The following is a 23,348-nucleotide window of genomic DNA, read 5'->3' on the forward strand; positions in this document are numbered from 1 at the left end:
GCTTTTTTTTTTTTTTTTTTTTTTTTTTGGCATGTGATGAGAAAATATTGCTTTATGGGGATGCACCCTGCTGGCCTTCCTCTTCCCCAAATGGAAATAAAACAACCACGTGACAGTGAGAAAACCTATCAGACCCATTAAAAAAAAAAAAAAAGTAACAAAACCAACAAACACTCCCCCACCCCCCACCCCCCAACCAACACAAACCGTGGGGAAACATAAAAAGAGCAAAAACTGCCAGTGGGGAAAGGCTGGAGCCCGTGAGTGTTTCTCTGCGCCAGCCAGCACCTGCATGTACCAGCTTGCGGCTGGGTTTGGGGAGGTGTGTGGGGAGGGGGGCTACCCCTTGGCCCTTCCTCCTCCCTGGGTGGTAGCACCCCCAGGAAGGAGGGCTGGAGGCTTCACAAGCGAGGAACCAGGGAGCAAAGCGTCCTCAGCTGAAAGCACCTTGGCCTTTGACGGGGCTTGGTGGGGGGACAGGGCACCCCAGTGGGGCACCCGCCATCCCATGGCCCTGCCGGCCCCACTTCGGGTGGGAGGGCAACACCAGGTGCCTGCCGCAGCTCATTCCACGAACACAGGAGGTGGCCCCAGCCCCACATCCCTCCTTTGGGGACCAGGACAAGGTGGGGGCCCAGACCCTGGGCAGGGAATGGGTAGTTTCTTCCTCTCTCTGGGTAAGATATATAATTTCTGCTTTTTTTTTTTAATATTTATATTTATATATATAGATATTTATATATACACACACCTGGTAACTCAGAAAGAGAAAAAAAATAGAATCCGTAACAATAATAATAAAAAAAAGTATTCTGGTTTAAAAACAATCCATTCCTACCACGCTAGGCGAGCGATTGATTGCACAAGGCCCACAAGTGGCTGGCCCAGCCGAGATGGCGCCAGGGCAGGAGGCTGCAGGATTCGGCCCCCGAACCCCCCGTGCCTGGCTGGGGTGGCTGCTGGCAGCAGTCCTCGGCAGGCGGAGGAAGAGCAGCCCCGCTTGGGTGTGTGTCAGCCCCCCAAGTCCCGGGGAGGGGTGGAGAAAGAGAAAAGCAGTGGGGGCCGCTGGCCCGTCTCCCCCCGGTCCGGCTCTCCCTGGAGTCCGCAGAGCGTCCGGCCACAGAATGCCCCTCTGGGGCCAGCGGCTGCCAGCCGGGGAGGTGGTGAGGGGGCGAGCGGCTCTGCCCCTCATACTGAGATCTCATAGGTGGTCCCCCCCACGCCAGAGACCTTCTTGACTCCTCCACGGGTGGGGCTGCTGAGGGGCACCTGCCCCGGGCCTGGGGGGGCTGAGCCCAGGCTCTTGGGCTGCCCATTGGACTTGCTGTAGGCTGTTCTCATCTGCACCTCGTCCCTGGGGAGGGAAGGAAGGACAGACACAGGGTGTGAGGAGGGAGAGGGAGCAGGGCACCAAGGGAGGGCATGGGGTGGGGGGGAAGGACAGGGCTGTGGGGCTGCTGTCACCCCCAGGAGGGGTCCCGCATCCAGCACAGCCACAGCCCTGCCCCTCCCCAGGGACATCCAGCACCCACACACCACTCCAGCTCCCCAAGAGGCCCATGGGGTGTCCCGGGGAGGCGGGGGGGGGGGGCACCAGCTCTGTTCTGGGAGAAGGAGGAGGATCTCTCTCTCACCCTTCTCCAGGCTAGGTGCAGCATCGCTCCCCAGCAAGGGGCGTTTCGCTGCCCCCAGGTGCTGGTGCAGAGGATGGAGTGCTGGAGGGGGCAGCAAACAGGGAAGGGAGGTTCAATGGGCTGCTGGCTCCCTCCAGGGCGAGGGCCCCCCTCTGCACGAGGTGGCCGGTGCTGGTACTTACTTTGGTGCCAGTAAGGGTTGCAAGGCCACCTCCTCCATCTCGGGGACACTGGCCTGAGACGCTGGTTTTTGGCTGCTGTAAGACACGGATTTGCCCAGGTGGGGGGCGGCAGGCTGGTCGGGTGAGCCCAGGGAGCGCACCCGGAGCGCCTGGAGGGGCTCAGGCTTGCCGAAGCGTGGTGGGGCCGGGCGGGTGAGTGGGTTCTTGCCCAGGGGCGAGCGCTTCGAATCGTCCGAGGAAGAGCTGGTGCGGGGGGCGTTGCTGGAGCCCGGCGTTGACTGGATGCCCGAGTCTGCCAGCCCCACGTCCTCCTCCCTGCCCGGGGCCGGCGGCTGCTGCAGCAGCTTCTCCCGCTCCTGAATGGAGGCCACAATGTGGCGGGAGAGATTGTCATAGCGCACGGGCGAGGGCTCACGGGGCGGTGCGTGCTTGGGGGAGACGGCACCGGCAAAGCGGCCATGCAGGTCGGTCTCTCTCTGCTGGGCGATGCGGGCCGAGAGGAAGGGTGAGGTGTAACCCACTGGCGGGTCGGGCTCTGGGCCCGCCTGCACCGACTCGAAGTCAGGGCTGTCGGAGGGCGTGAGCAGGCTGTCGTACGACAGGCTGCCGTTGCGCGTCTGGTTCACCAGGCTCTTGTAGGAGGTGGAGGTGGTGCCTTCCGAGCGGATGGACTGGAGGTGGCCCATCTCAAAGCCTGTGCCCTGGGCCGACTTGAGGCTGGAGGAGCGGGAGCCGCTGGAGAGAGGGTCAAAGTGAAAGCTCTTGCCGAAGGTGGGCGAGCGGAAGCTCTCGGGCTCCAGGCTTGGCTCCGAGCGGTAGCTAGGCTTGCGGCTGCTCTCACAGATGGAGTTGGGCTCCTTCAGGCTGTTCACTCGGCTCAGCTGAGGGGCAGACACACATCAGTCACCCATAGAAAAATGGGGAACCTGCAAAGCTCCCAACACCCACCCCAAACTCTTCCCCCCAGCCAGGAACATGGTGGCATCCCCTCAAGGCTGGGTTCCCCCCTTGCCCGGCCTCAGGAAAGCGGCAGTGGGCACGGCCTTACCTTGGCGCTGGTGGAGTGGGGCAAGGCCGCTGAGCTGCTGCTGCTGCTGTAGCCGGGCCGGTACTTGTACATGGTGGGAGTCGGGGGGCTGTCCTTGCCTAGCAAGCTGCTGTCTGCAGGCAGGGGAAGAGAGAAAGACGCTCAGACACGTGGCAGCTCCCCAGGGCTGCGGAGGGGAAGGAACGCCATGCAGAGCCCTGCCCTCCCTTCCCAAGAACCGGCTCTGAGCCTGGGGCAGACAGACCAGGGAGGCGGAGGTGGAGAGAGCGATGGGCTCAAGGAGAGGCGCACCAGGGGCGGATGAAACGGAGCGGGATGGAAAACGTGTCCCCATGGCAATGTGTTTGGGGCTGGCACTTCCATGCCCCTGCAGTGGCCCCGGCTGGGAGACTTCTTTAGCAGCCCCGGGGTCAGCAGGGTGCATGCTGCATGGAGGGGTCAGTGGGTGCCTGGGCACTCCATGGACCTGCTGGCTGGTCCCCCCACTGATAACACACGCCACAGCCCTCCTCCAGGCAGCAGGGCCGGGCAGTGCTGTGCTCCAGCTGGGGGCACGGGGAGAGCTGCAGAGGCCTCCAGCCTGCTGCGGGAAGCAGCTGCTTCCAAGCTCTGCCCTTCACATCCCACCTCTCTTGCCAAGCCCACGCAGGCAGCTCCGAGCACTGCTTCGCCAGCTCTCAGGGAAACAGGGAAAGCAAGTCACGCAGGCTGCCTCAAACGTGCTCTCTGCTGCCAAACCAGGCCTGCTACTCCTTCACCTCCTTCATCCTGGCGATGCTCCTGCGCCTGCCTGCAGCATGGCAGCCTGCAAGCCTGCCTGTCGCAGGCCACTGCAGCTCACAGGGGCTCTGGGCAAGCACCATGCTGTCTCGGCTCGGCCTCTTGCTCCTCTCCGATGGAGCAGAGCTGGCTGTAAGCATCCCAGGCTTCTCCAAGTGCAAGGGGCCGCATACACCAGCCCGGAAATGTGGGCATGTCCTGCCCCACAATGTGGTGGTACTGATGTGCTTCGGGTCTGCCCTGCAGCCTGTTCCACCTACGGCCCTGGCTCCTGGTCTGCCTGGCACAGCCCTGGGCTCCCCTCCCAGCGGCTGCCTGGGACCCTGCGTGCCTTCCTTACCCTCGTTGGTGGCCAGGGTTAAGTGTGTCCTCAGGCCCGTGTAGCGGCTGAGGTCTGGCTTAGGTGGGGGTGGCGGTTCGGCGTCAGCAGACTGGCTCTCCGTCACCTCCAGGCTTCCTTTGGACTGCAGAGACAAAGCGCAGAGGGAGGATCAGAGGGGTGCCAAGGCCTCAGCCCTCCCCTCGGCAGGCAGGGAACAGGCAGTGGCATTAATGGGGCTCTCGCTGCCTCCTGGGCCATCCAACGTACTGAGCGCTTGAAGGCGGTGCATGCTGGGAAGTGCTGAGGAGGGGGGGGGACCTCCAAAGGATGCTGAGAGGGGGAAGGACAGGATGGGGAAGGGCAATGGAGGGTGCAAAGCCTCATGTGGTCACTGCCGCATGGGAGGGACATGGTTTCCGTCCCATGGGGACACAGAACAAGACGACACGGGGGGGATGGGGAACGTGACAAGGCTCACTCGGTTCTTTACTCACGGATGCAGGCTTGCACCCCTGGGCTCCATGGAGGGCCCCAACGCAGGGAGCGCTAATCCCCACCTTCCTCACCTTCGTCCTCTTCAGCTCTGTCTGGATACCGTTGTCCATGATCTTGACAGTGACCTGACCATCCGACACCTCGGGCCGCAAGAAGGGGGGTCTCACCAGCACTGTCTGCTCAGCCTTTGGGCGCCCAAGGTACCTACGGAGAGGGGCGGGAGGAAGGTCAAGGCCTGGCATTTGGGATGGGGCAGTTTGCCCAGGTATTGCAGGGCTGAGGGGGCACCATGCTGTGCCAGGCTCACCTGGGGGCCGGGGAGCTGCAGAGGACCCGGCTGACGTTTTTACAGCAACCATTGGTGAAGGGGTTGACACCACCGCGGAACTTGCCCGTCACCTGTGGGATGAGGAGCATCATAGCAGTGTACTGGGGTGGGCAGGGACCTCAGGGGGTCTCTGGTCCAGCCAGCTGGGTCAGGTTGCTCTGGGTTTGTCTAGCTCACTCATGACAATCTCCAAGGTTGGAGATACTTGGAGATACTCCCCCTTTTCCAGGTCCCTGTCTCAGCATCCAACTACCCTCAACAGGGAAAAGTCTTTCCCCAGCATCTAACTGTAAGTTACCTTATTTCAAGTTGTGCCTGTCGCCTCTTGCCCTCCTGAGAAGAGCCTGCCCAGCTCCATCCTCTCTACAGCCACCCCTAACAGCAGCAGTAAAGACCCCCCATTTCCAGGCTGCACAGACGAGGTGTGCTCAGCCTCCCCTCACAGACATCTTGTGTTCTAGGCCCTGACCAGCTCAGTGGCCTTCCCTGGCCTCGATCCAGCCTGTCCATGTCTGTCTGGTCCCGGGGAGCCCCAAAACATATCCAGATGTGGCCTGGCAGGGGCCAGCAGCCCCACATCAGCCCTGCAGGCATACCTGTTCGTTGGTAGTACGGCCCCTTGCCACAAGCACCACATGGAACCCCGTAAGGCCAGCGACGGGAATGAAGAATAAGCCGGCCACACACATCACCACCATGCTATCAGCAGCCAGCTAAGGAAAAGCCACAGCCCTGCTCCACAGCACACTGTCCCCAGCCCCACCAACACCCTCCCTCTTCAGCCCCGCTCCTGCAGCCTCACAGAGGATACGTGACCGCCATGCGGACGCCGGAGAGCTCCTCCACCTGGTAGAGGACATACAGAAGGCCGAAGCCAAACACTCCCATGATGTGCGTGGTGAGCGACAGCAAGAAGAGGAAGAAGTAACGGTAATTGCGCCGCCCGATGCAGTTGTTGACCCAGGGGCAGTGATGGTCAAACTCCTGTCGGTAGGGAGAAGACACGGTGAGGGACTTGGCTGCCAGGCCTTCCTGCCTGCTCTGTGTATTAAACTCTATGTGGAAATGAAGAGGCATCAAGACCCAGCAGTTCCTCACCTCCACACAGTTGTCACAGACGCTGCAGTGGGAGCAGCGTGGCGGCCGGTAGAAGCGGCAGGTCGCACACCATTTCATGCGCACCTGAATGCCCTTGATCTCCACTGTCTTGTAAAGCGGAGCTCGGAAGTCGTCCTCCTTGTCCTCGTCCTCCTCAGCTGATGGGGAAACCCCAGCACAGCCATGTGTCAGAGCGTGGGGGAAGGCGACACCAGGGCCCAGCCAGCCTCCTGCCCTCCTGAGCTGGAGATGCCTAACATCGCCCTCCTCCATCACCAGGCCCATCTCACCTGGCACAGGGACCGGGCAAGGACCCCCAAATACAGGTAGAGGATGGGGGGCACTCCTAGGCCCTGCCCCAAAACCACAACACCCACCTGAGCCCCAGGTACCTGATACGGGGTGCCAGGATTTACACTGCTTCCACCACCTGGTCCTACAGGCTGGGTGTTGAACCCAGAGCTACTGTCCCTGTGGTGTGTGTCACCACCTGATCCCACCCAGGCAGGGCAAGGAGGGCTTTCCTCAAGCCTTCTGGGATCAGGTAATTCTCTTTACCTCAGAGGAAGGGCAGAAGGAGGTAGCTCTATCCGAGACACTTCCCCAAGCAGAGCCAGACTCACCTCGCGGGAATATGCCTGGGTCCATGAAGGTGGCCATACTGAAGTTGGCCAGCACGAAGAGGAAGACAACAGCATTGTAGACAGGAATGACTGGGGAGACGTACAGACTGAGCCCTGGGCACCTGCAGGCACAAAAGCAGTGAGACACCCAGGCCCTGTCCCATGGGTCACTCCTCTGGTGCTTCCCACTGCCCCTTGCACTGCCCCCCGCAACCCACACAGCCCCAGGCAGGCATCGCTGAGCTCCAACGGTGCCCTCAGAGCAAGCAAGGGCTGCATGGGCGCTAACCACCCCTTCTGAGCCCCACAGCTGTCCCTGTAAGCCATTCCTGCCATGCTCGGTGGTGGCCTGGCTGGGAAGTCCACGTTCCCTGCTCTGGGGCTGTATTTCCAGGCTCCTGCCCAGGCAGGCAGCTGGGGAGGTTCCCTGCCATCAACTCTTCCTTTTGCTCCCACCCAGGGCCCTCCACACCTAAACTGGAGCTGCACCCAGGCCAGCTTGACCGAGGGTGTGTTCGGGCACCCTCTACAGACCAGCCTAACCCCCAGCCCTGGGGGAGCACCCGCGGGGGGCTGGTGTGGGAATCACTCCGGTAAATCATAAGAGAGCAAAAAACACCCCTCTTGCGCCCACAGCCCCACAGGTACTGCCAGCGCAGGACCCTGCTGCCACTGGGAGCGACCGCAGGCGGTGGTGAGAATGGGGTGAGCCAGGCCGATGGCACAAGGGATGCCTGGGAGGGATCTGGCCACTAGGAACCTGAACGTCGTCCTCCATGCATTACACCAGTGAGCATGGTGGGCAGAGGGGACCCTGCAATGGGATGCAAAATGAGCAGCAGCTCCAGTGCCTCCAGAGCTGCTCCTGCTCCTCACATCCTGGAGTTGGAGCCCAGCCTGGAGACAACTCCGGTGGCACATGGGGACCCCATCGCTGTGCCAGCCTGCCCCAGCCAGCACCCAGCTCCTCTGTGGGCCTGGCCGAGGGGCCCCGTGTCAGCACAGCAAGGGAATCACCACCGTTCCCCTCTGCCTCGGGCGGGCTGGGCTCAGGACAGCGGGCTTCCCCCTCAGAGGCGCCAGTGTAATACCCTAATCTGCTTTGCTGCTGGGAGTTTAATCCTGCAGATCTAGGACAGCATCTGTCCCTCTCTTCCCCCCGCAGCGATAAGTGCAGATGGATTTAGGCAGCAGGCGCAGAGAGGGGCAGAGCGCAGGGCTCGACGGGCAGAGTGACATATGGTGCCCACGCTGTAATCCCCCGCAGCCCCTGAGCAGGTAGAGGTGAAGGGGCAGGCGCTGGTCCGTCCCCTCCTCCGCCACCACCCACTGTGACTCAGCCGGGCGACAGGTCCCATCGCCAGCGAGGCAGCCCCTGTCCTTGTCATGGCAGCCCTGGGAGCCCCAGTGAGGCTCCAGCTGGGAATGAGCCCTTGGTCCAGGGCTCTGCCTCTAGTTCAGCCCAGTCCAGGGCACCCTCCCACACAGGGCAGTGTGTGAGGGGATAGGGGATGGTGCCAGGCAGAGGGCTGCCTCCAGGCAAGTGGCAGCCAGGAGATAAGACGGGTCCGGGCTGGAGGAGCAGGCACACCTGCCTTGGCACCCACCTGGCAGCGGAGGAGGGAGAGGCGGGCAGGGCGTACCCAGGCACAGCTCCAGCCCTGGCCCTTCCCAGCACCCAGAGAGGGTGGGAAGCGGCAGTGGGACCTGTCCTCCGCTGGCCAAGGGCAAGGCAGTCCCCATCCAGGCACAGCGATTAGGGCAAGAAGAGAGCGGGAGGGCAAACCCCCTTGAATTTACAAGACATCTGGCTAGCAGGAGCGCACCGGGAGCCAAGCCTTGCTCTGCCAGCCAGCACACTCTTCCTCCTCCTCTCCTGAAGTGGGGCCTGGCACCTTCACCCTCAGCAGCACCTCCAGACCCCGGCCCTGCACACCAGACCAGAGCTGCACCTGCAAGCTGTCTTCTCCAAAACTTCTTCCACACCCCCACCCCGTTCCTCCACGCTGCTCAGGAGCCCCCGAGCACCTCGCTGGGGTGGGAGCCTCGCCCTCCTGGGCACCTTGGGTGATGCCTCCCCACCTCCACATATCTGGGACAGCATCTCCCAGCATTTCACCAAGAGCTCTCCTCCAGGGTGGGGAGCAGCTCCTTTACAACCCGCATGGCACTGGCCATGCCGGCTCTGCCTCCCGAGAGTGCCGGCCCTGCTGTCTCCTTTGGAAGCCGGCCAGGCAGATTCTCTGCAGAGCGGGCGGCACCAGCGCAGCTGGGACGGACGGGCTGGCAAGGAGGAGCCCTCTCCAATCTGTGTCCCAAAACCCTCGGAGAGCAACTCCAGAGAGGTACAGGATGTACACGACATCGCGAGGCCAAGACCTGAGCAAGGGAAGAACACTAGCCACGTCGAGCCCAGATAGCCCAGTATGACCGGCATCGCTGGGAGCTGCCACGGGACTGGAAGCCACGCCAGGAGCAAGGAGCTCACACCTAGCTCAGCTTCCCCTTCCCCTCTGACGGGCAGGCTGTGCCCAGGGAGAGGGCTCATCCCACCCACCCCCAGCACCGAGCTGCTGCCAGGGCTGCCCCCGGCCACCCACCAAACAGCACCGGCAAGAAATGCTCAAGTGGTTTAAGTGGTTTGCAGAAAATGAAGGCGAGAAAGCCTCCCAGTCTCGCAGAAGGGAAACTGGTATTTGCTGCGGGGCAGGCTGGCAAGGCAGGGAGCCAGCACGGAGCTGACAGCCCCCCGGTACTCACCCAGCAGCTGAAGGAGAGCTGGGCAAGGGGCAAACAGCCCATTCCCCACAGCTTCCAGGGCCAGGGGCCTTGCTGGCGGTGCAGTTTCAAGGAGCTAAGTGGCTTCATTAGCCCCCAACTCTCTTCATCACCACTGCTGTCCTGGTCTTTGAGGTACCCGACAGGGCTGCTCTCTGCCCTTGTAAGGCAGCAGTCCCTTTGGAGGGGTGTTTCTCTCCTCTCCTGGCCTGGGCACCAGACACAGTGCCAAGGGGAAGGTGGCCACTTGCGATGTCACTTCGCCTCAAGGGCGGGCAGACCCAAGCACCCCAAATCACTGAGCTGAGCCCCCCAACTCCAGAAGAGCCTCCCCAGCTCTGCTCTCTGCTGAGCTGCAGAGCTAAGAGCAGCAGAGGAGAGACTGCTGGAGTAAGAGGGGCAGGGGGGCTCAGATGATCCTTAAAGGTAGGAAAAGCCCTTCCAGAAACCCTGAGCAAGGAGCTCATCTCTCTAGGAAGGGAAATCCCAGCCCAAATCTTTGCTTGAAAGGGATGGAGGGGAGCCAGGGAGACCCACTGCACACCAGCCATCCCTGCACAAGGGAAATGCCAACAGCAAGGCTGAGCCAAACATGCAGCCCAGATCCTCGAAAGACAGACCCTGGCAAGGCAGAGGAAGGACTGAGCTGCCTCAGCAAGGGCTGGCACAGAGGAAAAGCTCTGGGGCAGGCAGAGATGGAAGGACTGGCCTTCCAGGGGGAAGGGAATACCTCTCCCATCAGCTCCTGCGCTGTCTGGGCACTGAGCCCTTCCCAGGAGGGAGAAGCATGGCTCCCAGGGGACAGGACAGCAGGTCCCCAGGTATGAGAAAGACCAACCCTTTAGCTAAGGGAGCACCAGCAGACTCCAGACACCATGGCACTGAGGAGGATGCAGCCACAGGTTTAGAAGGGCGATCAATGCCAATGGATCAAATGGAGGAGACCTGCCTGGGGACATCGATCCCTCCCATCTCTCCAGCTCTGCTCTGGGGGCTGCATGTTCCGCTGCAGATGGAGTGGAGGGCTCGCTGCAGCATGTCTTCCAAACCCAGCCTCCAGTCTCCATTTTCAGTGGCCGTGAGCCCTAAGGCAGGACCCTGATTACTGTGAGAGCCAACCTGCCAGCCAGATGCTGCAGGTGGATGAAAGATTGATCTTCAGCCTTCAGAAAAGAGAATCAATCGGAGAAGCTGGTGTGGTGCCTCAGGGCCAGCTTACAACCCCTGTCCTTATCAGGTCTTGCCAGCTGCGTGCAACTGGGCAGGCAAGCTGCCAGGGGCTGCTCTGCACAGAGTGAACTTTACATGTTGAACAACCAGCCAGGGATGCAAAGCCACCCTGGGGTGGGACTTCACAGGCCAGGAGCAAGCAGAAGACCCTCCCCAGGGACCACAAGGATCCGCAGCTTACGAGGATAGCCTCAGGTTGAGCACTCCCGGGTTGCAAGCGCAATGCTATGGGTCTCCTCCCCAGCGCTCCCAAGCGTGGCAGCCTACTGCCTGCCACCCTCCCAGCTCTCTCCACACCCACGGACGCCACCACACCATGGGGGGGAAGCAGGAATCCTCACAATACACAGACCATACGTTACTCGAGCCAAACTACCCACTGGCATCCATGCTCGTGGGCCCCAACACAGGGGAGTCACCTCCCTGAGATCAACCCCACCCCATGGGAGGGAACACGGTCCTCTGCAGTGCAGGGAGCAAGGGTGGCTGCCAATCCCCAAGGGGAAACCTTGTTATCAGAAGCACTGACATGTTCCTGCCTTTTGCTCTCCCAGACAGAGAACACGGGGCTGCAGACCTTGCCTTGACACCAGGAGCAGCCGGAGGGTGTGGGCTCCAGCTCCGCAGAGGAGGAGGAGGGAGGTGCTCACCACTGTGGCCACACGGGTCCCAAGGAACTCGTCAAGTTCCCTCTCCACATTGGGATGCGAAGCACACCCATCGCTAGAAGAGCTGTCGAGACTTGTCTCTGGCAGCACATAAGAGAAATCGGGGAACCTCAGGCAAACTGAGTCACATCTGGATCCGAGACGGGCTTTTTGCCACTAGTCATACCAGGAGAAGCCTGTCACTCCCCAGCCTGGCTTCTCCTCCCCTCTGCAGGCTCAAAGCCACCCTGCGGCCCCTTGTCCCCTGCCCTCTCCTGGAAGAAAGCCCTCCCTGAGGACACCTTCCCCACCCTGCCTGTACCCCTGGACTCTGACCCGCCACCAAGTGAGGAGGGGCCGGCGCTGTGCCAGGGCTAGGCTCACCTCGCCGACCTGCCGCAGGAGGGCTGGACTCGTGGCCTCTCTCTCCAGCTCTCTCGATGGCCTTGCTGCAAACACAACCCCTGCTCGCCGCGACCGTCACACAAGTTTGGGTCCAACTAGGAGTGTGCATGCCACCCTGTACCAGAGGCACCGCCGGCTCCAGGGACTGCCGCATCCTACCCCGGCATCCCCATCCTCACGCCTCTCCTTCCTCTCTCCTCCACTAACGCTGGAAGAGGCAAGAGCTCCTTTCCCAAACAGGCACAGTTCCCTTGCAGACTTCCCAGCTGCAAGGATGGGAGGAAAAGTCGGGGTCAGAGGTTTTGCGGACAGATTCACCTAATTGCAAGAAACACTTCATACTCTGCAGGCTTTTATACAGCCCCAAAAGCCACGCTGAGCCATGGCCATGAGCAAGAGTTGAGGCGAATGGAAGGAAGAGGCCAACTGATGGCACGCTATCCAGAGAGCCCCTGCTAAGGGCAGCTCAGAGGTGCTCCCTGCCTCCGACGGGGAAGGAGAGGCTGAGCACCAACTGCACAAGGAGCAGGGACCAGTATAGGCCAGGGGGGAGATGCAGAAATGGACAAACTGACCCCAAGGGGGAATTTCGGTCCTAAAGCAGCACCTCTTTGAGACCCCAGCAAGTCAGAGACCCCCACTCCTTCCAGAGGGAGGACAGGAACATCCCCTCTTCCTGCTGCCCACTCCCTCCAGCACAATCAGCCTCAGCTCATTTCAACTGCCACATGTTCTGCAGCATCTCCTCATGAAATTAATCAATTAAATAGAGTTCTTGGCCCAGAGATACAAATCCTGAGCCAGTGTGGATGGACCAAAAGGTGTCTGGTGGATACATTAGAAATAACACAATCAGAGCCTTTCAAGAGAGCTGTGCTGAGCCCTGGCTGTTCTCTGCCTGGGAGGAGGCCCCACGGGAGGTGTCCCAGAGCCCCCCCACCTCACAACTTCCATTGCACCTCCCAAAGTACCAGCTTCAGGTCCGATGCTGACAGCGTAACCCTCCCGAGCAGGTCTGTGGCAAACACGCCAGAGATGGCAAGTGCTGCAGAGGGGGACCCTGCTGCCGTGTCAGGCGGTGGCCAGCATTGAGCGTGGCCAGGCAGCAGGCTTACAGCCGTGTTGCCTGTCTTTCACCAGGTGCAGAAGGGGGGCAAAGTGATCCACAGGAAGCAATCCTACAGCAGTAATCACGCAGGAAGCAAACCTCGCTGTGGGTCTGTATGTCCCTTCCACCCCATCCCAGCAGCCAGATGGAAACTGCCCGAAGAGAACTGTAATGCCAGGGAGTAACGCCATTCCCTCCCCACCAAATAACCCGTGTGAAAGTGCACTGTGCTTTGCCGCTCTGCTTGAGATTTAATTTGATGTTTTAAAGTAGGTTAAATAACATCCACTGACCTACAATTAAAGCGACCCTGCCCAGGTGTTCCTGAACAAACCTGCTCCACGGCACCGGCGCCTGCTCCCAGCAATGCCTCGCACCATGCCACTCGCTGATAAGCGGCTGCTACCAGCTGCTGCAATAGCTCACAGCCAGGTACTGCGGGCTTGGCTGCAGCAGCAGGGACTGGGTTTGGGGGGTAGGGCTGCCCTGCTATTCCCCCCCAAAGTGCAGCATGCAGCCCCCCATGACAAAGCAGAGGCACGCCTGTCCCCCCAAATCATGGTGTGTCATGCCCAGCTGCTCAGAGGACATCGCCCACTCCCTCCTCTTCTCCTTCATCCCCCTGAAGCAGTAGCACAGGGTCAGCAACATGCTGCAAGTGTTTGACAGCCTGAAGCAGCAAAACTTCGAGCCTCAGCGCTGTCAGCAAGGCTGGCCTGACAAACATTGTGTCTCGGTGGGGGGACTGCTGCTCGCTGCTGAGCGACACCACCAGCTGCCTCCCATCGCTGGAAGGAGTGAATCAAACTGGCTCTGTCCTTTAGTCGTCAAATTACTCTTTTATTGCCTGGTTGTTGCCAGGCGTTAAAGCCGCGGTGACCTTCCAGCCACCGATGGCTCCATCCCAGGGAGCGGCAGCAGCCCTCACGTCTGGCCCTTCTGCCTCCAACGAGGAGCTGCCTCCCGCAGCTCTGGCTAATCCCCGCGACCCCGCTGGCCCAGCGCCAGCAGTAAAGCCCCTCAGCGGGGAAAGCTCTCACCAGGGCACAATGAAAGGTGCCCTGCAAGAGCAAGCCACCCCAGGGAGCGGGAGAGGCTCCCTGGGAGCAGGGGGTGCACCGCCCTCTCTGCCCAGGCAGGACCCTGCCAGGGGCAGCTGGCAGCGAAGAGGAACAGTCAATTATGCAGGGAGGAAAAAGGGAACTGGGCTCATCTCCTGCCTCCCTGGAGAGAGCTGGAAGGACAGAGCACACCGCTGAGGCTGCGGGCCGCCCACCTTCAGACCAGCAGGTGCTCTGCCCCTCTGCTGTGCTGGGGCAGGAGGAGGAGTAACTGGTGGGCAGGAAGAGGAAAGGAGGGATGCTCAAGAGGCAAAGCAGAGCTGAGGGCAGCCGGCTGGCTGGAGGGAGCCGCTGAACAGACACCCTGCCTGAAGGGATGCAGGCAGCAGTCACCCACTGCCTTCCTCTCCCCTGCCTGGGACAGTGGCTGCCTGCACCCCCCAGGCCAGCAGCTGGCACATCTCCGGATTGCCAGAACAATCCCAAACCCTTTGCACGGAGACACCATCAAGGACTCCAAGGTATGAGCACAAACACCTGTCTTATCTACAGATCTCTCTGCTGTCCCCCCAGAACACATCCCCTCTCAGACCCCAATCCCAGGAACACACTGCAGGATTTGGCAGCCAGTCCCGGTTGCCGTGCTCCAGCATTCCTGCCCAGCACACGCTGCCTTGACACAGGCAGCTCCCTGCCAGGGGCTCAGCGCCGGCACAGCAGCTCAGCAGCTGCCTCAGCACCTGCCACTGACCCAGAACTGGCTCAGATCGGCCCTGAGCGAGTGTTAATAAGCTGTTTGTCACCCAGGAAGGGAAAACGTTAACGTGAGCAGCAGCCCTACCCCTCTCCCAGCCCAGGGAGATCCCTCTGGTACGGTCTGGCACTCTCCAGCAACTGGTACCATTTTACACCCTGGCTTTTCCCCACTGGCTCCAAGGCCAACACAGGCGTCTGCCTCAGGCCCCAGTGACCTGCTGGCAGGCCACCTCCTTCAGGTCGTCTCCAGAGATACCAAACCCTTGTTTCCTCAGGGCAAGGCTGACATCAACAGCAGCGAGAGATCCATGCAGTGGTCAGAGTACTTCTCCTTGAACTTTCCTTTGTGGCTCACAAATCAGTTACAAAACTCTAAAAATAACATGGAGCCTGCCCCAGTCCACAAAACCACTTCACGTAGCTCCAAAGGAGAAAATTAGCTCTGCCATTTTCCACCTACAGGTCACAAACTAATTCCCAGCCTGGCTGACCTGTGAGAGAGTTGCCAGTGAGACAAGCGAGTTGTGCAAAGACCCGAAGACAAGAGAGGAGTGGCTGCCAGGAACTGGAGCCGAGCAGTGGCAAGGGGCCCCGCTTCCTCTCGCTCACCTCAGAGGAAAACTGAGTGAAATGGGTCTGGCTGAGGCTGAACTGCTCCGATGGACTGTAGTGCTGCTCCATCGTCCATCCTTTAGCACCCGGAGCACTATATCCCCCCTTTAGTCTGGCAAGAAGTCACAGCTCCTCTCCCAGATAACCCCCGTGCAGTCTCTGCCCCCCCAACCTCACGGCACCGCACAGAGTGGGCTGGGTCCCCAGGTCTCCCTTCGCCCTCCCCACTCTTTGGTTGAGTAGCTGGGACTCACGTGAAGGCAAAGAAGAGGGTGGTGGCTCCCACTAGGAAGATGGCAGCAGCTGAGACCGGGACGTATTTGCTGGGTTTGAATCTCTTTCCAGATGCTGCTGGCATGTTGGAGCTGTGGTGGGGGATCCGCCCCGCAGCATAGCCCAGGCCCAGCGGGAGTCAGAGCAAGACGAGAAGGGGAGGGGAGAGGGACGGGGGCAAACCGCTACCCAGTCTCTGCGCTTGCTCCCAGGGCGAGCTCTGACCGGAGTGGACAGTCCGGAGAAGTCCACGGCGGTCTCTGGAGTGCGAGGCCCGGGAGAGGAGTCCCTGCTATGCTCTGCCCTGCAAGAGTTTGTGGGCACAGGGAAGGAGGTTTAAAAACATTAAAAATTCAGAACCGAGAACTGGATTTGGATTTGAACAGCCGCTAGGGCAGGAATGCCGAGAGCCCTTGCAAGCTTCCCTCTGTCGGGCAACAGCCTGCAGAAAGGAGGTCCCCACACGGCTGACACTGGCAACCAGGATCCAAGGGAAAGGGAAGCCTTCCAGGCTCAGGCAAGGGGATGAGCACGATGTGCAAGGTGAGGAGCTGAGCGCACCTTCCCACTCAGCAAGCACCCTGGGAAAGAGCAAGATATTGGTAAACTTCTTGCAAAAAAGCCACTCCTGGAGTCTTGAGGAAGCCACTTCTCCTTTTTAGCCTGCCCTCTGATATGCTGCAGCCCCCTCCGGTTGCTTCACGGGAGGAGGGGGTTGTCTTGCAAGCAATCTGCCCAGCTTCCTCACAGCACTGCTGTGCCACTGCCCCTGCCACTGCCTCCTCCCTCTCGCTGAAGGGGGTCACAGAAACACTCTCCCTGATTTCACCAGGATCCGGGACTGGCTGGCTGGTGGTGGCCGTTTAATTTTATTTATTTCTCTCTTGACTGTTAAAGCCGAAGAACAGCTGGCGCAAGGTTGAGCTGTAAATCCTTTCTTTGCAAGGGGGGTGGGAGGGGAAGGTTCCGCAGATTGTGTGTTTTTGTCCTCTTCCTACTTGTTCCTTTCTCCTGAGCCCCCAGGCCTTTCCACGGGCTTAGTATGCACTCGGTGGTTGGGAATTGACAGGAATTTCATTAAATCTTTTCTGTGGCAACCATTTCCAAGTAGCACAGGGTAGGGTAATGGAGAGATCTGGAGGGAAGCTTTCAGGGAGCGCTTTTACAACCCCAGAAGACAACTGATGGTGAAAACGGTGCTGAATAGGTCTGTCTCAGCCATGGCCCAAGCTGTGCGGGGGAAGATCTCAGTTTGTTCCAAACTGTTCCATTTTTTTCCTCCCCTTCCTTCACTAAAATTCTTCTTCATTAATCCTTTCGTCTTTTAAAAAAAATACGTAAAATCATTAAAACTTGGCACCTGGTACGCCACACCACACCTAGAAAAAAAAATTTAAAAAATTAACAAGGCAAGAGAAGAGACACAATCACGTAAAAACACTCACTTGAAGTAACACCGAGCTTCCCAGGACAGGGAGCAGGCATTTAGTGGAAGATGGAAACAGTGCCTGATAGATTTAAAATCCTGTTGGCAAGTCCCGATCGGCAAGTTAGATGCCGATCTCCAAGCCCAGCTCTGACACAGATTGACGCTGTAGTCCCAGGTCTATCACCTAACATCAGCGTCCCTTTCCACATCTGCAAAACTGCAGTCTGTGATTAGCCAAGGGAGCCCAGCCACAGCCTCCTATCTCCCTTCCCACCCCAAGGCCCTGGGGCATTTGCTGCAGAGAAAGCCAAGTCACCTAACCCATCTAAAAACACCTGAGAAATCCAAGCTGAGCCCTGAATAAGATGAGGGACCCTACAACCTCTTGCCCAACACCCTTCTGCAGTTATAGCTCGAGTCCGAATGCTAGAGAATGCCTGCTCCCCTGAGGTGAGGGGCCTGATCAGAGGCTTGGAGACTTAATATGAGGGTGGAGCCTGCAGGAGGAAAAGACAACCGGGAATCTTGTCCCCTTCCCCCGGAGGGTAGGAGATGGGAGAGGCCTGTGGAAAACACTAGTGCCTCGACTGGAGGAAGTACTCGTAGCTCTGGACGAAGGAGAGCTGGGTTCTCACTAGGTAGCCCCGATTGTTTTAGGGTGCCCTTGGGAACATGCCACCCTTGGCTGATCATGAGGATGCAGGAGGGCACGCCACAGAAAATACGGAAAACCAAACCTTTCTGGAAATGGAAGCAGGAGGCACCAACCTGTCCCAAACTCCAAACACCCAAGAGCCCATCGCAGCTCAGGGATGAGCTAGACACTGATTATATTGCACCGATTATTACTGTCACAGCAACCGCTCCTCGATTTGTCACCCGTTCTCCACTTTGCTGCCTCCTTGTTTTGTCGCGAGGCCTCCCTTGCACTGCAGGTCCAAGTACAGAGCCCTAATGACTTGTTTGCTTTCTCTTTCCAGTTTTCTCCTCTTCTGCCTCTCAAAGTTTTTTTTCTTCAGGGTGGACAGGAAAATATCTAGTGCTGACTAAACACTTGTGAAGGTTGAGAGAACTGCAGCACAAAATTAAAGGCACATTTAATGACAAGAATGTATTACAATTAAATCGGTTCAGTCACAAAACAAGGCGTCAGTCACTTCAGCTGACTAATGAAGAAACTGCTCCCACTGCAGAGCAGCTCTTCCTTTGCAGAAACGAAGCTCAACCTTCTCAAACCAAGTTTTTTTGCCCTTGCGACCAAGAGGAAATGCTGGACTGATGCTTGTGAGCCGGCTGGGGAAAGCTCCGGTTTCACCTGGTAGCAGGTCTCGACCACCGCGAGTTTTAAGAGTAACAACAGAGAAAACGGTTGTTTTCCCCAGCAGGCGCAGAGCTGCCTGGAGAGCAGCAACTCCCCAGCCTCACTCTACCCCCCCACCAAATACAATACCGAGCTTTGAGCACAAGCCCCAACACACAGGATTTGGGGAAAAGCCTGACACCCCACAAAGATGAGCCCTGCTGTGCCATCACCCAAGGAGGGAAGTGCTTGTCATCTGAGCTAGCTGCTGCAATACAGGCAGACAGCAGTTCTAGGGATAGCTTATTCGGAAGTTTAAAGATGACATCACTGCTAATTACTTTAGCAGAAGCAATCTGCTAACATGCTCCTCTGCTGTAATAGAACACTCCAGCCCTTTGAAAGGCTCCGCCATGAAAACAAAGCCACACCTCAAACTCAAACAGATACTGCCAAATGAAGGAGTTTTTTTCCTGTGATGTTCCTCCTCTAGAGATCATCTTCACCCCTGTCCTCGCACAGCACAATCAGTGTCCTCCTCAATCAGGGCGAGGTCCTTCCCTCAAAGGTTGGAGTCCAAGCAACTGCCCCGAGTAGGTCCTGCTCAGTTCCACCTCAGCTGTTCCACTTGAAGACGGGAGCACGAATTTAAGTGCTCCAACCCTTCACGTGGGGTGATGTGGCACACTGTGCCTTTGCAAAGGTCTGCGTGCCACCTCAGCGCAGTACGGAAATGAACATCAGGCAGCGCAGGAGCGAGCTCCTCATCAAATAAAGAACGTACGAGTCGAGATAATTGCTCATGGGACAGTCTACCTGAACAAGCACTATGCGTGGGGGAGAAATCCCAAGTGCTGTGATTAGTGACACCCAAGCGAGATGCAATGCAAATATAATCCCCAGCTCCTTGCCGCCTTTGCCCAAGAATAACTCCACAATTCATCAAACCTGTGAAAGGCTGCTGAGCCCATCCTGCCTGAATCCCAGAGCCACCACGCAGCTCAGAGACTCCCTCCTCAAGCCCCATGGCATGCTGAGCCCCTCCAGAGCCCGTTGGCCCCAGCCCTGCTGCAGAGGCCACCTTCACAGAAAGGCCCAGGCAGACCGGTGCTGTGGAAGCACAGCCTGCTGCCCGCCGAGCACCTGAGCTGAGAGAGGGAAGCCAAGGCCAGGATGCCTGCATGTCCTGACCACAAGGGAACCAGTCCCATCCTCCCACGGTTGGGAACATCCAGGTTGCTGAAGCCATTGAGGGTGCAGCATGGCACGGTGTGCCAGGATCTCTGCTGTGCGAACTTCAAGGTATCTTTTTCTCTTTTCTTTGGGCTAAACTACGCGGCTTACCTCACCCTGACTATCCATGTTGTTTACCCTGGCATCCAGGAGAAACAAGCAAAATCCACCCAGACTTCCTACAGATTATGGTGATTCAGGCCACGTTCACACCAATTCTCCCAAATATCACACCGATTCTTCCCTAGCCTTCCCCTTCTGCAGCCCTGCAACCTGTCTACCTCCAGTCTATCAACCCCTCCTTTCCCTCTACCTTCTTTCCAAACCCTTTGTCTCTCTGGCCACTTTGTCCCCATCCACAAAGGCCGCTCACAGACTTCCCTGCTTGAAAGAGTCCCCAGCTCGTCTCACTTACCTGAGGCACATACGGGCTCCACTCCTGCCTCCAATTCCTTTCCCTCTGCCACTTCCAGCCCAGCAACTCCTCCTTTCCAGCTTCTCTGGACCTGCCCTCAACTCAGCCCTACTCCTTCCTCCCCCAGTCAAACTCTACTGAGCGTGTGTGTCACCGGCATCTCCCCTTCCCCTCTCCCTTGGGAATTCCACCCATTTTTCCAATCCTAGCACCCCCTTTTCAGAGTATTTTCCCAGCTCTGCTCTCCTCAGCCACCTCCAGAGCACACTTCCCCAGTCTTAAGCGTTTCCCTCCACTCACACGAGAGGCTGCTTCTATGTTCCCTCATCTCCATTTCTGGGGACTTCCTTTAATTTTCAATTCCTCCCCTCAGGACATTTGCAAGTGCGACTGTTGCCACCTTCCATTTCTTTCAGCCTAAGTCTCCTTTTCTTTGGTTAAGGCCCTGTAAAGTCTCACTCGAATTTCCTCTTCTTCCAGCACTTGCTTCTTGAAGCCCTGTCCTCCTCCTTTCCTTCCTACCATGCTTTCCACCCTGCCTTACACAGTCTGCTACAAGCCCTCTTCTCACTGCCTTCTCTAGCAATCTACCCGGACACAGCCTGAAGAGCTGGGTGCTTTGTGGCTCAATCTTTCTGAAGCATCAGGCAGGACATGAAAACACGCTTCACCAGGCTCTCCCCACCTTTGCTGGGTTGGGAAAAACATGTGTAACCAAGCTCACAGCTTGGTTATTTCAATCGCTTCCTTATTTCAATCACTGTCGATAACCACTGCAACTCCTCAACCCCTGGAAGGAGGAAACACACACATCAACATTACAAGTTGCCCTTAAACATGCTGCCTTTCACCACCGCCCAGGGACAGGAGCATAATGGCACAGGGAGGAGAGAGTTCACTCTCAGTTAGTGGTTCCTAAACATGCGTCACTTCACTGCGATCCACAGCTACCTACCTACCTACCCCAAACCAGCTGAGTTTCCATGGTGCAGGTCAAACAGACAAACAATTCCTTCCATGCGAGGCAACTCCCAGACAGGGCAGATCCAGGATCACACAAGACAGGATGTGCTTTACCTGTTCCCACTTTGTTTTGATTAACTACACCCCGGAGTTACATGGAGAAGCCTGTTCCAAAGCTTGCTGCTGTCCTCAGCCTCAGCACCCCTGACCTCTCACCGCTGAGCCCAAGCAAGAAGGCCAGCCAGAGATCAAGAACCCCCCTTTTCTCCCTCCACAGGCTCTCTCTGCTAATTTTGACATTGTACATCATCTACTGCTGAGATTTAAGACTCTAAATCAGCAGAGAGAGAAAAAGTGTTCTTCAACCTGCCAGCCAGCAACACAACTGAACCGGACCAAGCGTCTCATGCTGCAGACCACCAACACAAGAACACCACTTCTCTCTGCCACCCTCACCGTCCTCCAGCATGGAGAGGTACCGATGAGATCAGAAACAAGCTCCAGCCAGCAACCCTCTGCTGCTGGGGGTCCTGGACAGAACCCGGACAGCGAGAAGTCAAAGGAGGATTTTTTCAGCCCAGACAACAGGACTGGACATCGACTGCTGAGACGCAGACTACAAACTAAAAGGCAAAGCCATCAGCGTCAGACGGCTGGATGTCATGGGGAAAAGTAAAAGCCGAGACTCCTGCCGCAACATGAAGCCACAGGGCCTCCCCATAGGAGACGATTTTCTTATTACCCACACCACAGTAACACAGAATTCAGGCCTTACTGCACTCAGTGCTCTACGTAACGAGGAGTCCCTGCCTCAAGGAGATGATTTGGTGACACTTTCCTGCTTTTAATTCAAAAGGAGGATGCACAGCAACGTGTATCATACACTTCTGCTCTGCAGAGAAGTTTGTAAACCTGGCCAGAGTCACGCTTCCATGGCCCTCCTCCTGGCTTCAGGTGAAATGGCCCACATCCCACGTAACTGCACTTCTCTCCACAGTTAGATGTACAGGTTTTTCAAGGAGAATAAGATACAGAAAATGAACAAATATTTTATTGCAGATAACAGCGAGAAGGCTGGCATCCACGCAGTGCTTATCTCCTGGCCTGGCTCACACCACTCCTGTCCTCCTTCCTCTGCCCATCTCACTGGTTTACATGGGATTAGCCCCATTTTATAGACAAAGCAGGGAAGAACAACATCTCATCCATCGGAGCCGTGTCTCACTCTATGGACCACAGTGAAGGAGGAACAAGTCCACCCTCTTGCCATTGCGTTATGAGATGCAACAGTCGGTGATGAAAACAACAGACACAGCAACAGACGTAAACGTCCCCAAATGAGCCTCTAAAACAGGAGTTAAAAGGTCTTCCATTGGACCCCGTCAGCTCCACCTAATTACCACCTTCTCCAGCTCCAGTCGGGGCTCGTACCTCAGAAACCAACAGGAATAAAGCACTCTGCTAAAGAACAACTGCTGCTTCAACTGGAGGTAGCAAAGGTGATAATTAGATTAAGCCCACTAAGACGCTCTAAGATCAACTCTCCTTGTTTTGATCCAGACAAGGCTCTAGTCATATTTTATACTCCCCCCCCCCCCCAAATCAGTACAGAAAAGCCTGCCCCGCTAAACACCCAAATTCAGATCCATGCCGGAGAAAAAGCCAGCAGATCGTGGGGAAACTGCTTCCCAGGGAGGCCGCAAAAGGAATGCAAGAGCAGCCGATCAACTCCCGAATCAGGGAGATGAAGGGGGGCGGAATGCCAGGGTTTTCATCTCATCTTGGGGAGATGTGACCAAATACAGAGGTGCAATAATTTGGGATTATTTAGAATTCGGGACTTCTGAGGAGAGGTCAGCTGAACAGCTGCCAATGCAACCCACGACACTGCCAAAACCGGGGAACACAACGCGGAAACACGCGTTGAGGAGGAATTATGCTTTGGAGGCATGGGACAGGACTCTGTGGCCGGAAAGCAGGGGTTTAAATTCTGGTCCTCGGCAGGCCATGAGAGTCAAAGCGCGTGCATTCAGACAGCAGGCTTTCAAAAAACAAAATTATTAAGATTTTCTCAGCAGCACTGGGGACAGTCGCAGGTACAGGAGAGCAAATGTGTCCACATGAAAGTTCCCTGCTGCAGGCCACCACTGTTCCACCTGCCCAGGCAGGAGGGAGCCGTATGCTGCCAGCTGGGGCATGGGAGGCAGAGCGCTGCAAAGCAAAAGCAACGCATGCCGAGGCCGAAGGAGCACGGCTGCACCCTCCGCCTGTCTCGGGGGGCGTGCCTGATGCAGACCACCGTGGAGATGAGCCCCGTTTAGGCATGCTCGTGCCCCACGCCTGTGCGGGAGTGGCCATAATCCTCGGGGCCCTTCTCCCCTCCCAGCCCCGCACCCCGACTCCCGCCACCCGGACGCTCGCCCCCAGCTCCCCCCGGCCTAGGGCAACCCCCACCCTCCCAGGACAGCCTTCCCCGAAGGGACGGGCGCAGGGACGCGGGGCTTCAGGAGAGGAGCAGGGACCGGGGCAGGCGGGGCCCAGCAGGATGCGCCAGCTGGGGGCAGAGGAAGCGGCGTTCCTGTCCAGGCGGTAACCGGGGCCGTCAGGCAGGGGCGGCCGTGCGGAACG

The 23,348-nt window shown here is 58.0% G+C and overlaps 1 protein-coding gene across 2 annotated transcripts; it reads right to left on the reverse strand.

Moving 5' to 3' along the window:
* Positions 1–764: 764 nt before the first annotated feature.
* ZDHHC5 (zinc finger, DHHC-type containing 5) lies at positions 765–16,821 on the reverse strand. Of its 2 annotated transcripts, none has more exons than XM_010568029.1 (11): positions 15,362–16,821; positions 6,511–6,632; positions 5,888–6,045; positions 5,601–5,773; positions 5,386–5,488; positions 4,769–4,860; positions 4,533–4,665; positions 3,985–4,108; positions 2,865–2,977; positions 1,817–2,697; positions 765–1,354 (listed from the first exon to the last, which is right to left on the reverse strand). In XM_010568029.1, exons 1-11 carry the CDS (start codon positions 15,463–15,465, stop codon positions 1,189–1,191), a joined length of 2,169 nt encoding a protein of 722 aa, XP_010566331.1. In that variant the 5' UTR covers positions 15,466–16,821; the 3' UTR covers positions 765–1,188. The 2 variants fall into 2 exon arrangements, with proteins under 2 accessions (XP_010566331.1, XP_010566330.1); XM_010568028.1 differs by having other exon boundaries at positions 4,461–4,665.
* Positions 16,822–23,348: the final 6,527 nt, after the last annotated feature.

Source organism: Haliaeetus leucocephalus, unplaced genomic scaffold (assembly GCF_000737465.1).
Source record: "Haliaeetus leucocephalus isolate CR32 unplaced genomic scaffold, Haliaeetus_leucocephalus-4.0 Scaffold236, whole genome shotgun sequence".
Taxonomy (NCBI): Eukaryota; Metazoa; Chordata; class Aves; order Accipitriformes; family Accipitridae; genus Haliaeetus; species Haliaeetus leucocephalus.